The sequence below is a fragment of the Danio rerio genome, chromosome 9 (assembly GCF_049306965.1).
Source record: "Danio rerio strain Tuebingen ecotype United States chromosome 9, GRCz12tu, whole genome shotgun sequence".
Classification (NCBI taxonomy): Eukaryota; Metazoa; Chordata; class Actinopteri; order Cypriniformes; family Danionidae; genus Danio; species Danio rerio.
The window spans coordinates 38,235,001-38,251,135 of record NC_133184.1 but is presented as its reverse complement, the minus strand read 5'-3'; the positions used below and the strand labels follow the sequence as shown (position 1 = coordinate 38,251,135).

At 33.5% G+C, this 16,135-nt stretch overlaps 1 protein-coding gene across 5 annotated transcripts in view; it reads right to left on the bottom strand.

Moving 5' to 3' along the window:
* Positions 1-16,135, bottom strand: part of lrp1bb (low density lipoprotein receptor-related protein 1Bb) — a 667,407-nt gene that overhangs the window by 153,343 nt on the left and 497,929 nt on the right. For 4 of the 5 annotated variants that reach the window (XM_073912904.1, XM_073912906.1, XM_073912905.1 and 1 more), the window contains 6 exons: positions 9,978-10,112; positions 7,101-7,230; positions 4,547-4,673; positions 4,277-4,428; positions 3,846-3,970; positions 3,353-3,724 (listed from right to left, as the gene is read on the bottom strand). In XM_073912904.1, the coding sequence (XP_073769005.1) occupies positions 3,353-3,724; positions 3,846-3,970; positions 4,277-4,428; positions 4,547-4,673; positions 7,101-7,230; positions 9,978-10,112 (1,041 nt within the window). Of the gene's footprint in view, positions 1-3,352; positions 3,725-3,824; positions 3,971-4,276; positions 4,429-4,546; positions 4,674-7,100; positions 7,231-9,977; positions 10,113-16,135 lie in introns of those variants that run through there. The other variant, XM_073912907.1, reaches the window with a different exon arrangement.

Below are 16,135 nucleotides of genomic sequence, written 5' to 3'. Positions count from 1 at the left end.
TACTTTGATTTCACTGAGCGTAAAACAATTAAAAGATTGCTGTGAAATTTAGTCTACGTCCAGCTTCTAAAGAACTTTCGACTGCTTTTAACTCAGCCAGCAACTTGCTCAAGCACTTAAACAGAGAGCATTCTACAACAATACTTGTTACCAAGTAGAACACTGGCGTCCAAAAATACAGCGGTGCAACTCAGCCTAAACAGGTTAAATTGGATTTTAGTGCAGGATCGGGAGTGAGGGTATCTTCTGAATGTAAAGAGAAGCCTAGCTGCTTATGGGGGCATTCAAATATCGCATATTTTGCGCGCAAAACCTCATTATTTCTAATTGAGGCTTGCATCATGCATATTGGGATCACGTATTTAACATGTGCACAAGATTGAACCTATGAGTCACGTGACCAGAACTGACAGATCAGCTTCAAACTTCGTAGAATATACACATTTTGGTAGACTAATTACTTCAGACAGAAACAGAACACCCAAACACCGCAGTGCTTGCATGCAATAAAAGTCAATTGTTACAGGTATCCAGTTTTCTTCATGTCTTCTTTTGTGCTAAAAAAAGTGAAACAGGTTTTGAACAAGTAAACGATGAGAGAATTTTGAGTTTTGGGTGAAACATCTCTTTTGAATATGTCAAGCTGCTGTGATCAACCCATTGTAATGTTTTTCAGTGAATATTAAATTACTGAAGTATTTGCTATTTTTGTAGGGATATTTTTATACGTTTTAAAATTAACTTCAAAGTAAAGTAATTAGTAATGTGCTTACTTTTTAAACAAAGTAATTAGTAATGTAATCAGATAAAAATTTTCCAGTTGTAGCCAGTAATTTGTAATCTATTCCATTTTTAAAGTAACTTACCCAACACTGTTTATAATAGATATTTTCTATGCTATGCTAAAAGGACCTACGGTTACATATACACAATCCCCACAAGTTTTGAGAATGATATCTGCATATGAATGCAATAATTAGTGTTAACCAAAAGAATAGACCAAACAAAACTATCATATGTCAAAACAGATGTGGATTAAGGCTTGAGCACTCTCACTAATTTCAGAAGCAGCCTCCGTGATTTAAATCTGGAAGTGGGCCTGCATTTGATCTGGCTACTCGGTTTATATTTTTTATGTGTGTAAATAAACATATCTTTAAAACCATATTGTTGTTATAATAGGAGTCCATTTCAAACGATACATTTATTATATATTTTTTATTTTTTATTTTTTGTCCTTAAGTACTCCCACTCACTGTACTGCATCTGCAAATATTTTCAACATTTAATTGATGCAACTGTCCATTGTTGCATAAAAACTGTAGTGAAGTGCAAAAGTACTGCATATTTAGAAAATAACTCTGTTTTATAAACAATTAAACTACAAGAAAACATTGCTCATTGATTTAAAGAAGAAAAAAACAAGGCTTACAGTTCACTTGCATTTTGCAATTATTCTATGACTATCAGCAATAAAACCAATAAGATCTGCAAGATTTAAGTATGTACTTATTCTTGACTTCATGTCAAAAACCCATCTAAACCTGTTAATTATAAATCTTTACCTTTTTGCTATAAAGCCAATTAGACCAGCAAGAGTTGACTGTTTACTACTGTATAAGTCGGAACTTACTGCTCACTACAATTTAAAAAAGCCAACTGGACTTACTATTGACTACAGTTTGATTATATACTTTCTGACTATGAGTCGGTAAAATCAGTTAGATTAATTTAGACTGTAAAATCAATTAGACTGTTGACTAGACTTTACTAGTGTCTATTTTTTTTACTATTGACTATAAAACTAACCGTGCAATTTGATACTATACTTACTCTTCAACTGTTGGTGAAAAAAAAAAAAACAGGTGATCAATCTAGTATGAATAAAAACAGCTAGATTAGAATAGAAAGTATACGTCAACTTTGAGTCAATAAAACCAACTACGAGCCTATCAATTATTGGTTTCAGCATGGAAGCATTTACAACAACAACAACAACAACAACAACAGACTTATGACTATGGCAGACAGATTGATGACTATGAGTTTGTACATACTCCACAACTATTAGTTAATGAAACTAATAAGACCAGCTACACCAGACTGTCAACCATGACTCAATTAAACCTTGTAAATGCACTGTAAATTATGAGTCTGCATCAGCAAAGACAACAAGAGTAAAATTAATTACTAACATTTTGAGAAAAAATCATCTTACGGAAAGCAAAACTCTGGAACAAGCAGCAATTTGTAGCAACACCTCTTGATAGACATTTTCTTACACTAAAACTAACCACATTTACTAACATCTACGAGAGTGCACTTAGCTTTCAACTATGAGTCAATAAAACCAATTAAACCAACTACACTAGATTGTCAGCAAAGAGTCAATAAAACCACTTTTACACTTTTAAAAGACTCACTGTCAACTATAAGCAACCCAGGCTCATTCTAAAAATGTAGTCTGTGGACGTTTCTGAAGACTGCGAATTATGTAGCCGGAGGTACGTATGACTGCATTTAATTTTTTAAGCAAATGCTACAAGGTGGTGTGATGTCGTTCCTTTTCGCACTTACCGGCTGACAGCTTACCTCCGTGTGGAGGGCTTTCCCGTCGCAACTAGTTTGTTCAGTTAGCTCATTGTGTAGGAGCTGAGAGGAGCTGAGGACAATAACAATGACTGGGTTCGAGTCCGGGGAAGATCGGTTCCAGAAATCAGGTAAGACAAAAACAGAATCCAAAAAATAAAGTGAAAAAGTGAAATCCGAAAGCGTAGTAAAAATCAGACGAGGGCTTTTCTTTTTCTGGACGGCTATTGTAAATTGTTGGTTGGGTTTAGGGAAGTAAGCGGGTGGGTAGGTCAATCAGTAAAATTGGTTGGGCTTAGGGAAGGATAAAGGTGGGTCAGCCGATTGGCTGGTCACACAGTCAATCATTCAGTCAGACAGACGGTCGTTCGACAGGGGCTTCTGCTGGGTTTACGCGAGAACAGCGCGGGCGCAAACGGCACTTACGAGAGACGTTTGAGATACGAAAAAGCACACACAGCGGCCTCTCGTGGTTTCGCGAAAACAAAAACTGCAAAATTACGTACCTTCCAGGACGTATTTCGCGGTCTCCAAAAATGTCCACTGGACTACGTTTTTAGAATGAGTCTGGGTTAACTATATGTCAGATTCATCCCAATTGTCAGCCAAAAAATAAATACATGAAAACCAACTAGACTTACTTTCAACTATGAGTCAATAAAACCAATTTAACCAACTTTTAAAAGACTCATTGTCAACTATAAGTCAGCATCAGTACAATGGCCACACAAAAAAATAATTACATAAAACCAAATGGACTTACTTTCAACTATGACTTGTCTTCCAGACCAATCATCATTGATCATCTGAATATTCCCAAAATGGATGTCGCTGAAGAATATGCGATTGTGCGGTGAACTCTCTTGCCGATAATCAAACGCTAGAGCAATGACATTCTTAAAGTAGTCCGGATTCTCGAAAGGTTGTAATGGGGAGTTGAGATCGCTCTCGTCAGATAGATGGATGCTTTTCAATATAGTCCTTTCAGAGTACAGAAGATAGCCTCCATATCTTTGGCAAGCAAAGCCATCTTCGGCCAAATAGCCATGAGCGCAAGAACAGGTCCTCCGTCCGCTGCCCAAGTGAAAACACAACTGCTGACAACCTCCATTACTTCTCGCACATGGGTTGGTGCCTGCATGCGAAAGCATACAAAAGGCATCACTGTATGCACACTGAGATTTTCAGATTAAATCTGGTTAGTCATGTAACATATGAGACATAATAAAATTAACTCATTAAGTTGAAACCTCAACCTTTCTCCCGGCCTTTGTTAAACACTTTCACATCCTTCAGGTTGACGCCAAGGCCGCTTCTCATGGTGACAGCATCGGTGGCATCGCTCTTGAATCCACGGCGGATTGATCCATTGGCATGAGCTCTGCCAGAGGAAAGGTATGGAAAGAGAATCTGACATCAGTGTAATGGTGGCAGTTATCTAATTAAAAGTAGCAAGACTCATTAAAACACTACTTTAGCTACAAAGCCAAGAGAAAGCGTCACCTTGCTCATGACTTACGGTAAAAGCTATTTACATAAGGCCAACGGAGTCTGCCTGGGAGATGACAGAAACATACGGCAGGTCTCATAATAACCTTGCTCAGAAGGGGTTAATCCATTGAGACTGTAGCAGCTGGCTCCTTGGGCCACTTTGGAGAGTGTAGCACTTAGTAAAATAATAAATTACCTGTCAGACCAGTAGATGTAAGCCCCGAACACAGCCACAGAGAACAGGTCCACATTGGCGGCTGACAGTACAATCTCTCGGCCCTCCCCGGTTTCAAGGTTGATCCTTTCTATCTTGTCGGTCCGGGCGTCGCACCAGTATAATCTATTTTCCTAGAAAGCAATTTGAAAATGCACATCAGCGCCTCTCCCTTTGAGCAGCTCCATTTTATCAGTATCAGAAGAAAAGAGAGTGAGTGGAGTGGTGGGAAGTTGCATCATGTCGCTCTACCTCATAGTCAATGGTGATTCCATTCGGCCAGGCGATGCCAGAGCTGACCAGAGTCACTTGGTCTGATCCGTCTAATCGAGCGCGGCCTATGCAAGGGTTTTTACCCCACTCGGTCCAGAATAAATAACTGTTAATTGGGGAAAAAAAAAAAAAAAAGGTCCTGGTTACAAATTCAACAATTCTATATTTAACAGCGATCTTAAAGAAACAGTTCAGCAAAAATGACATGTTGGCATATTTATTAAAAAAGTACTGCATGAATCACTGTGAACATACTATGCTTTTGAACTGACTATTTGTAATGTATCATGTGATTTGATTTTTAAACCTCACTTCCATAAAGATGCAAAAGTATCCAATGAGTCTGCATATGACTTGTATATTACTGATAATGAAGTCAATCCCAAAATTATTCATACCCCAGGGGCAAAAGTTTCCAATTACTCATTCATCAGTAAATATATATTGCCATGGGCAGGTTGTCATCAACACACGTTACCCCTTACTTAAAACTTCTCTGATTCTGATGTAGCCTTTGTGGATCGCTGTAAAACACTCTACCGACCTACATATCCCATCATGATCTGCAGTCACACACCAGTTCCAGTTTACCTCCTGATTACACACACACAGATGAAGCTGATTACATGATTAATTACATGGACCATATTTACAACACTCACACACTCATCCAGTGCTGAGTCGTGTTTCACTGCAGTGTTAAGGTCTAAAAATGTTCTTGTATTGCCTCACTGTGTTTTGAGCCTTTGTTTGTTTATGAGTGTTTTCCACCTGCATCGACCCTTTCGTATGGTAGCCAAGAGAGTTTAATGTGCTGCAATTTAAGAAAGCACATGCAGTTACCAAAAACACCAGCAAGTAAAGAGATGATCTTCATCAATTTGACAGAAAAAATGTTGAAACGGGTCACAACACAAACAACTGAAGAAACGCGCCGCATATTAGATTTAACTCCTTTGGTCAACCCCATAATTACAGATTGAGATTTAAACTTTATTGAAATCAAACATACATTTCATAGAGACCTTTAAAGAACAGTTTTGAAAAAAAAAAAACAATTAATAATAAATTTGGCCAATTGTTTACTATGATTGTGAATAATTGTTTATTCACCCTAATATCATTTTAAACGTATATAACATACAGTACAATAGTGTAGATTGTTTTAACTATCCAAAGGTACAGTAGTCTGCTTATGACTGGTGTATTACTGAATACATCTAGACATCAGCCCAGTAAAACCTTGGCATATTTGTTAGAGATCTATGAAACATGAACTTTTTCATTGAATTGATTGATTAAAAACTTCACATGTCCATACTTCAACCTTACATGAAGAGTTCAGATGAAGAATACACCTCTGGGATCCTTGATTCACCATAATGTCATTCCAGACTTTTCTTATTTGTGTAGAAAAAATCATTTCAAGGTATAAAAAATACCCCAGAGTGATTCAAATGACTCATGCATCTCTAGTCTTGATCATGTTTTGTCAAAACTACTTATCCCTTGACATATTGACATTGACTCATGAACATCTTGTTAATTAAATAACTACAAATCTTGAACAAAATACCCTTTACAATTTAATCCATTCACTAAATCATCTCATTCAATTGGTAATACATTTCAAATCCAACTGATAAGTTACTTAGAGTTTTAGCTGTTTGGTAAGAGAGATATAAAGTACTATTATGATACTGTTTACATCATTTTTGAAGCTTGAAAGCTTCCCCGTTCACTATAAAACGTCAAGGAAAAGAGAAACCTGCACAGAATTTCTGAGTTTATACTCCACAGAAGAAAGCTCTATGGGTTTGAAATAACAAGATGGTGAGTAAAAGATGTCACAATTTTCATTTTTGGGTGAGCTACTCCTTTAAAGTGTATAACGGTTGTTACACTACCAAAGAAACATCATTCAAAGTTCGACTCAACTGGAACAGGAAAAGACAGCTTTTACAGCCTTAGGCTTGAATGGGTGGCTTTTTTTTGGATGTCTGGGATTTAGAAGATCCCCATCCTGATGCTGTCTGCTGTCAGTAGATAGATGGGAGATGGGTTAAAGCACTCTTATGTTGAAAACCTCTTTTTTCGGTGTGTGATTCTGATTGCAGGGTGTAAACATCAAACTTGAGGCAAGCACAGACAAAACGCAGACAAATGGAGACTGCAAAGTTTGACTCTAATTGCTGAAACAAAACAGTAATGGACTACAAAATGGGTCTGCGCCTCAATAGAGATGCATATCTGCTGGGTTTAAATATTTAATTTGGTTCATTAGTGGAGGCCAAGACATTTTAAAGCTAATTTTGTCAGCAAAACCACCCTAGTCAGATCGTAAAATATATTTGACCTTCAAAGATTTAAATTGCATCTCATTTCTTAACCAAGAGCTCATTATTATCTGGTCTAATGCACTTGCATAGTTGCCTAAAATGTACTCTGTAACTTGCAAACTCTTTCAGAAGATGTATTACTGAACAGCAAAAAATGTTAAACTCATGCACTGTCTTGGAGGCATTTGACATACCCTCTTTGTGGATGCACTGCAATGGCTCTTGGCTGATCCAGTCCTTCTGATATTACAACTGACCGGTAGAGTCCATTCAAGCGAGCGATTTCAATGAGGTTGAGGCCATGGTCTGTCCAGTAAAGGTTACCTGGTGTAATAAATAAATGCATGACATAAACAAACAGAAAGTACTCATTTACAATTTAAATTTGATCATATTACATTGCATTTATTGGTCATATGCACACTATTCAGGTGTACTGACATATTCTTATAGAACTCTTCAGTATGAAGCTTTTGATATGCATTACAAATGGAACACTTTGCAGTGGTTATTTGGATAATAAATATTAGTATAATAAAAGAGTGGGAAATATAATGTTCTCAGTGCCACTTTTCTGTACAAATAATGCATACGCTGGGCAATCTTAGTGGAATATGGCTATTAATAAGAATGTAATTACCAAAACATAAGAACATGCTTAGGGCGTATGTCCACCAATGCGTTTTTGCAAAAAAAATGTGGTGCTCTCATTGAAAACAACTGAAAATAATTAGCTTACTATTATAAGTAAGGCCCAATCCCAATGCACCCCTTAGCCCTTCCCTTTACCCAATTATATTTAGCTTGAAGGCGTAAGGCTAAGCAGAGGGACTAAATAGCCCTTGAAACTTGAGATTTTCCAGGACCACATAAGAAACCAAGGGGTTAAAAAATTACCAGAATACTGCAGCTACAAAGGCAACAGGGCTACACATGCAAGTCAGAAGACATGCAAATTTAAGTATTTTTTGGCATTATTAAGAATTTTACAACAAACAAGCATATGTTGTAATACATTAATGACGGCGTTTGTGTTTTATGCTCATGTTTTGCTTTTTTTTTTAAAAAGATAACAATTTTCAATTAAAGCTAAATTTTGCTATCTATAATCCATAATAATAACTCCTGTATAAAAGTTTCACATCATACTTTCACATCTGTCACTTGATGACACTCGTATATCCCGTTAAAAAAAGTCTACTGGCAAGGAATGACATTTTACAGTGTCTGGTATATCATTAATGTTGTGTTTACATAGATGAATATGGCCACCGTTTAAATACACAGTACAGTTACGAGCTTACTGCTACATCATTCCGATAACATAAAATTATAGAATAAAAAAAATATAACTTTGATTGGGCATAAGTAATTGCTTAAGACTAACTTTTTTATTATTGCTTTTAATCTATAAGGATTTCTGACATTGTTAACTATTTGTGCATTTTAGTAATTTATGTTTTTTATTGGTGTTCTATTGTTCTGTAGCGCTTTGAGTTTGAGAAAAGCTCATTACAAATAAAATGTATTATTATTATTATTATTATTATTATTATTATTATTATTATTATTATTATTATTATAAGCAGGAAAAACAGAAGTTCCAGCACAATCAGGAATTTTTACTGTTTTTTATTAATTGAGCCCCATTTCAGTCCTGAAACCTTAGCAATAGTATAGCAACTTATATTATTATTGTTTTATATGCTGCTAATAAACCACAGAAAATGGGTTGAATGGAGTATATCTCCATCCACGTCCTAAGTAAAGAAAAGGTCATATTGTATTATCATAGTTTTAATAAAAATAATTTTAATTGTAAAAATCATGGACACTTTATCGATACACCCCTGAAACTGTTATTATAGTTCAGTGATGATTGACAGGATGGTAATACACTCCATAATTGCTGAGTTAACCCCAAATAGGGTAAAATATGGACAAACCATATTTAATAATCTTTAAATATTTATTAATATTTATTTGATATTTAACAAATAACTTTAATGAAAAGTGCTAGAATACATTGCCACATTGTTCTGATAACAATATATAGAACTGGGATTAAGCCTAAGCACTTAGGTAAGTAAGTTAAGTAAGTACGTAATGCACATTTATAGAGCACATTTATTAAGTAATATTTATATATATATAAATATATTTACATACATATATATATATATATATATATATATATATATATATATATATATATATATATATATATATATATATATATATGCAAGAAAAACAGAAGTTCCAGCACTGTCTAGAACTATTTTTACTGTTTTCATTAATTGAGCCCTATTTCAGTCCAGAAAACCTTATAGCAATAGTATAGCAACTTATAGCATTATTGTTTTATATTCTGCTAAGATACCCAAGAAAATGGGTTGAGTATTTTTCTTTACCAAAGTAAAGAAAAGATCACGTTTTATTATTTTAGTTTTATTAAAAATAATATTTATTGTACAAATCAAGGACATGTCTTTATTTCTGCTGTATAAAACCAGGAGACTACTTTGTCATATAGAACTGAACTTTGAATTTTGTGAACTCTTATACCCCTTACACTGTTATTATAATTCAGTGATGATTGACTGTATGGTAATGCACTCCATAAATGCTGGGTTAACCATAATTTGGGTAAAATATGGACAAACTCAACCGTTTATTAAGTGGCACTCAGGGAGAATTAGTATTTTCTCTTAACATGTCTACTTCTGTTTTAATAGGTATGTTTTTTAATGTTTCACAAAGCTAAATTTAGACCATTATGTTTTTAAATCATGTTGTGAAATTAGACATTCTAGTCTTAAGTAACAACCTCCCCAAACTAATGCATGAATAATCTTTGTTTGGATTGTAATTAAAGTGCAGTGGTTGGCTCAAAATTTCAATTGCTGCCAAACGTTCAGCCTGTAGTAAATCAGAATAAGACATTGTTTATAAACTCATATTTTTATGAATTTGTTTAGCTTAATAAATGTTTATTTAATGAAGAACTTTATTAAAAAGTACTAAAATACACTAGCATTGAAATAATAAATTGATGTCAAAATGTGTCTAACCAGCAATCCAATCAACTGCGATGCCCTCCACTCTGTTGATGCCAGTGGTGATAATGTCTTCCCTCCACGTCTGATCCCTCTTGGCTCTGGAGATCCGGTTTAAACCCATGTCTGTCCAGTAAACTGTATCATTTCCTGCATCAAGAAGCATGTGTTTCATTAGGAGCAGAGTCAGCAACATAAATTCATCTCAAGACACTTTACATCCATGATCTCAAACTCAATTCCTGAAGTTCCACAGCTCTGCTTAGTTTAGCTCTAACCACCTCCAACTCATACCTGCTTAACAGTCCAGAGTAGTCTTAAACACCTTGATTAGTTGGATCAGCTCTGTTTGATTAGGGTTGGAGCAAAAATATCATGGTCAAAAACACATGAGGTGGTAGAAGCACAGAAAAAAATACTGGGTTCCAACCAATTCCTTCATCTTGTCTCAATGCAAATCAATTATGCTAATTCTGTTCAATTTCACTTCTTTTACAAGATGTAAAAAAAAGACTTTGGTGTCTCCATAATGGGTCTGTAAAGTTTCAGCTCAAAAAACCCATCAGATTATTTATTATATAATGTAGATTATACCCATTTTGGTGTCTGAGTACAGTGTTGCTGTTTTGTAGCCTGTAAATGCACATTTAAATGCTTAAATGCTTCTCCCCACCCACCGCTCCAACGTGCGTGTCTGCTTCTCATATGTCAGATAAACAGCAGTCAGTGATAGACAGACACAGATGAAGCTGAAGTGATGTCATGACTCAAAAACACCAAGTTAGTTTATTTGATGTATTATTGGTGAAGTTTATTCAAGCCTTTCTGACATGATGATTCATACACAAATGCTGTTTGCAGTACACACACACACACACACACACACACACACACACACACACACACACACACACACACACACACACACACACACACACACACACACACACACACACACACACACACACACACACACACACACATAGGTTTACCATGGTGATTTCAGTGGCTTACTCTCTTTATTACAAGTATGCTCTATTCTAAAATTATTTTGAACTTATTATATTAATTATTGAGGTAGAGCTGATCACAGAGGGTTGTAACAAATGTTTTGGTGTTTTTAATTTGGACACACTATACCTACACACAGTTCTATCCAAACAGCTTTCAAAAGTTGATTTTCATCACAGATGCCCTTTAAGTTGATTGAACATAAACAATTAAGTTGTCCCTTCAAAAACCTCAAGAACTGTGATGTTTCAGCTTAATTTAAATAAGCAGCAAAACTATATATATATATATATAATTTTTTTGAGTGAAAATCACGTTGAAGAGAAATGTTCAGAAAGATAGAGAAAGTTCAATCAAAACATTTTATTCTGCCGTCATTTATGCAACCTTCACTTGTAACAAACCTCTTTGAGTTTCTTAAAAGAACATATTTTGAAAAAAATTGTATTGTAAACCCCAACAGTCAATTTGATCAAATAAAATAAGTGTAGTTAACTCAAATTTTACTGAAAGTTAATTCTACTCAATTGAAATTAATTTTGAACTTAGTGTTAAAGATGAGTTAATTAAAGATCTTATTATTTCAACTAAAATGAAGTTCAAAGTACTCATAGATTAGTTTTTTTTTAAACTCAAACTGTTTGAGTTGCCTTAACTTATTTGGTTTTACAGTGCTCAGCAGGTTTAAGTTCTCTTCATTTATTGGCTTTTACTGTGCTCAAATTGCTTCATTTTCTTAAATGGATTAAGCTCATAGTACTCATTTGTACTAGTTTTTTAAATTAAATGGTTTGTTGCACTCAGTTTCCTTAAACAGTTTGAGTTACCCTATCTTTTTGGGTTTTACAGTGTGTTTGTAACCCTTGTTTCTCCTACTCTTTGAGTCAATGGTTTCCCACATTTTTCAGACAAAAAGAAACCCATTAAGATTTTTAAAAAAAAATTCAGAGAAAGTAAATAGAGTGTAAATTTTCATTTAAAATGAGACTACACCTTTAAAGTGTCAGGTCCAAGCCTCTGGATATTTGAACTGAGAATTTAATGAAAGTAAATCTTTTATAAAATCACAGTTTTCACTACATTCTCTATATTGTAGCTTTTTGCATCCTGGACACCAATATTTCAATATTTATAAGAGCTAAATAGCTGTCTGACACATCTGAGATTAGACCATAACATTTGGTTGTAACGTATGTTGCCAGATTGAGGTAAAATATGCTTTAAGATTTAAATATTTTTTCAATTGTGTGAGATGATGAGCTTATACCAGACCTAACAACTTGACCAACATGTACAAAATGTGATTTTTGGAAACTAGATTGGTCCATACAAATTACAAGAGAGTTTCCCATGAAAAATATCAAAACGGGAGGGTGGCAGGAAAAATGGCATGTTGGCTGGTATAGATCAGGCATGAATATAAATATTACAATAATAATATAAAAACTAAGTAATAGAATTACTTAGTTGTATAAATCATTCATTCATTTTCTTTTCAACTTAGTCCCTTTATTTATCAGGGGGTTGCCACAGTGGAATGAACTGCCAACTTATCCAGCATATGTTTTACGCAGCAGATGCCCTTCTAGCTGCAACCCATCACTGAGAAACACTCATTCACTCTCATACACACAAATACTGTACACTACAGCCAATGTAGATTCCCCATTTATCTATACCACGTCTTTGGGCTTTTGGGGTAAACCGGAGCACCCGAAAGAAACCCACACAAACATGAGGAGAACATGTAAGCACCACACAGAAATGTCAATTAGCCCAGCCGAGGCTCGAACCAGTGACCTTCTTGCTGTGAGGCGACAGCGCTACCCACTGCGCCACCCTAGTTGTATAGTACTATAATTAATATAATGCTAATAATACTAATACAAAACATTACAAACATTCAGTACTACTGTATTACAGCATGTATATTAGTATCATTTGATATTCATTATATAATTCATTTACTTTTGGCATCTGATAGAATGTTTAGACTAAGAAACTGCGATGTGTGATGTCAAACTTAACAAGTCGATAATATCTACAGTAGCCAACAAACAAAGCGCACATAAAAACACTGTGCAGCAAACAAATCAAACATAATTAGCGATGACTAAAAGATTGCTTTGACAGAATCATTCTTTAAATGTAACCGGTATTTGTGGCGAGAGTAATGATTTATTGGTGTCGTCCTGTTATTATGAATTCACACTCGGCTAGCGGATCTCTCATACACGCGACAGCAAGCCAGCTGGAAGACCCTCATCTGTTTCATGCTCCAACAAGCTGCCTCTTAATAACATGCAAATGGTATGCATGTGTAATCAGCTGTCATAGGCTGAATCGGACTGGGCTTTTCTTAACCTGAGATGAGCTCATTCGGCTTATAGGCGAAAGCATTTGCATAGAGATTCTCTGACCATCTGCCTGTATTGCCCTGCTGCTGAGGTCAGCAATTCTCAACCCACATTGAATAAAAAATATAGATAGATAGAAAGATAGATAGACCTAGTCAGCTAATGCATTGAGTTTTAATTTATTTTTTAATTTTTTAATTTTGTTTTGTTTAATTTAATATAAATTTTTTTTATTGTTATTAATGAATGAAGTGTACTTATTTATTTTTATTTATTTTATTTTTTTATTTATATATTTATTTTAATTAATTCATTAATTTCACTTATTTTATTTCATTATATTTTATTTTTTTATTAATTTAGGATACATATATATCCCCATTCAAGTTGTATACTTATGCCTAATTAATATCTTGCTAAATTGATTATTTAATAACACTAAATTATATGACTATACTGCAGTGTACATACAACAACAACAAGAACAACAATAATAGCACTGTTATTGGCTCAGGCAATTGTTTTTAAATTTAAAATATTAAATTATTAATTAATAAATTACAAAACTATTTGTACAGATTTCTTGTTACCGTGCTTATTACGTTTACAAATATAGAACTAAAAATACAATTAATTAATTAATTAATAACAATAATATAGACTTTAATAATAATAATATACATGTAAATATTATATTTAATAATATAAAACTAGCTCAATAAATATATAATAATAATAATAATAATAATAATAATAATAATAATAATAATAATACTAATAGCGCTGTAACTGAACTGTCAGACAAATTAGTTGTGTAAAATACATTTTTACAGGGATGTCAGTCAATAATATTAATTTCTTCTGATCTTTTCTATTACATTAAAATAATAATAACAACAACAATTATTACTATTATTCTTATTATTTCTTTAATTATTATTATAAGGGTTTAAACAAAAGATTACATATTAAATATCCATTTATAAATTCATTGACAAAAAACCCTGCACCATCTGTGTACTTATCCTCAGCATCAGCGTGACTGTATTTTTCAGCCCAGTGTTTGTTGGTTGTTAGTTTACAGGAGAAGGAAAGGTCAGGTCACATCTGAATGACTACAGTAGGCAGTGTGTGCTAATGCATGCGTATGTGTTTGCATGTAAATGGAAATGACTGTTAGAGCGATAATTTGGTGCCATCACATGTGGACTGCCCTCTTGATGCTGACTTAATTTATACCACTTGTCACCACAAACACTCCCCTGAAACAAGCTGAATAATCTCACATCAGAGACCGCTGTCAATTTAACCTCATTCACAAAGAGAATAATGCAAAGGATGACAACAAGCCCTTGTTCTAAAAAACACTAATGTGTGGGTGTAAGGAAGGCAATGCATGTTTTTTACAATAATAATTTAAAATAATAATAATAATAATAATAATAATAATAATATTTTATTGTAAAAACTTTCATTCATTCATTTTGCTTCGGCTCAGTCCTTGATTTATCAGGGCTTGCCACAGCGAAATGAACCACCAACTATTCTGGCAAATGTTTTACGCAGCAGACAAAATTGTATTTGTGCATTAATTTTATTATTATTTAAGTCTATAATTTAAGTCTATAAAACAAAATCATGAAAGATAAAAAATAAAATGAACTGACTGACAGCCCTATAAAAGTGGTAATATTAAGATAATAACAATATTAAGAACATATTTAGCTTTTATCATTTTGTTAATGATAATTTACTTGAAGTCTTTATTATTATTATTATCATTATTATTATTGCTATTATTATTATTATTATTATAATTTATTATTATTATTCTCAGCAGTAGGAGTATAGGTATTTTCACATTATAATACCACTACTACTAAAACTACTAATATTAGTAATAGTAGTAGTTGTTGTTATTGGTGCTGTTGTTATTATCATTATTTTTATAAGCATAAAATTCAAGTATATAATAGACAGGAAAGTATTACATAAAAATGCTTAATAAACTTATAAATAAAGGCTGAAATTCTATAATAATAACCCCTGGCAAATTCTGATCTAAAGGTACTTTAAGAAATATTATTTTTTGGAAAATAAATATACAAATATATAAGTGGGTGACACTTCAAAAGGACCATTACAGCTATTAGCCCTTTGCTGTTATTATGTTACAAACATTTATTCAATCAAAACACATTTGATTAACTTTTATTAAACATGCCTTTACAATCTGTGTTTAATTTATTAATTTGTTTGCATCTTTTGAGATTTTTTCATATTCTAAATAAAATTAAAGGTTTTAGAAATCATACATTATTTTTACCCCAATGCAATTTAATGGGCACTATAAAGGCTACTAAACTTTATTCTTATATTTGCTTAAATTTTGCAGCCTAGGGCTATGCTTCTCACCATGTATTGTTTCTTTTTTAAAACACACAATATAGTGTAAAAGCATGTTTATTACTAAGAAATCCAAAAGAACCAAACAAAATTATATTTTAATTGAACACATCAAATCACACAAGGTACACATACAGTACCGTCCTATCTAGTATTGTGAGAAGGATAAGCTGAAAATCTATGGCTAAAGCACCAGCCAACGGTCAAAAGGGAACATTTTTGAAGTGTTAACATCTGCATATAGATATTGTGAAGTTCTATTGACTGGCGGCCCTATAAAAGTGCTAATGTTAATAATTGTCATTACATTTTATTTGTATTAACATTTTAACTACTATTATAAATTATCTACACAGCCAGATTGGCTCCACTTCTGCTTGCTAGAGTATCACCTATACA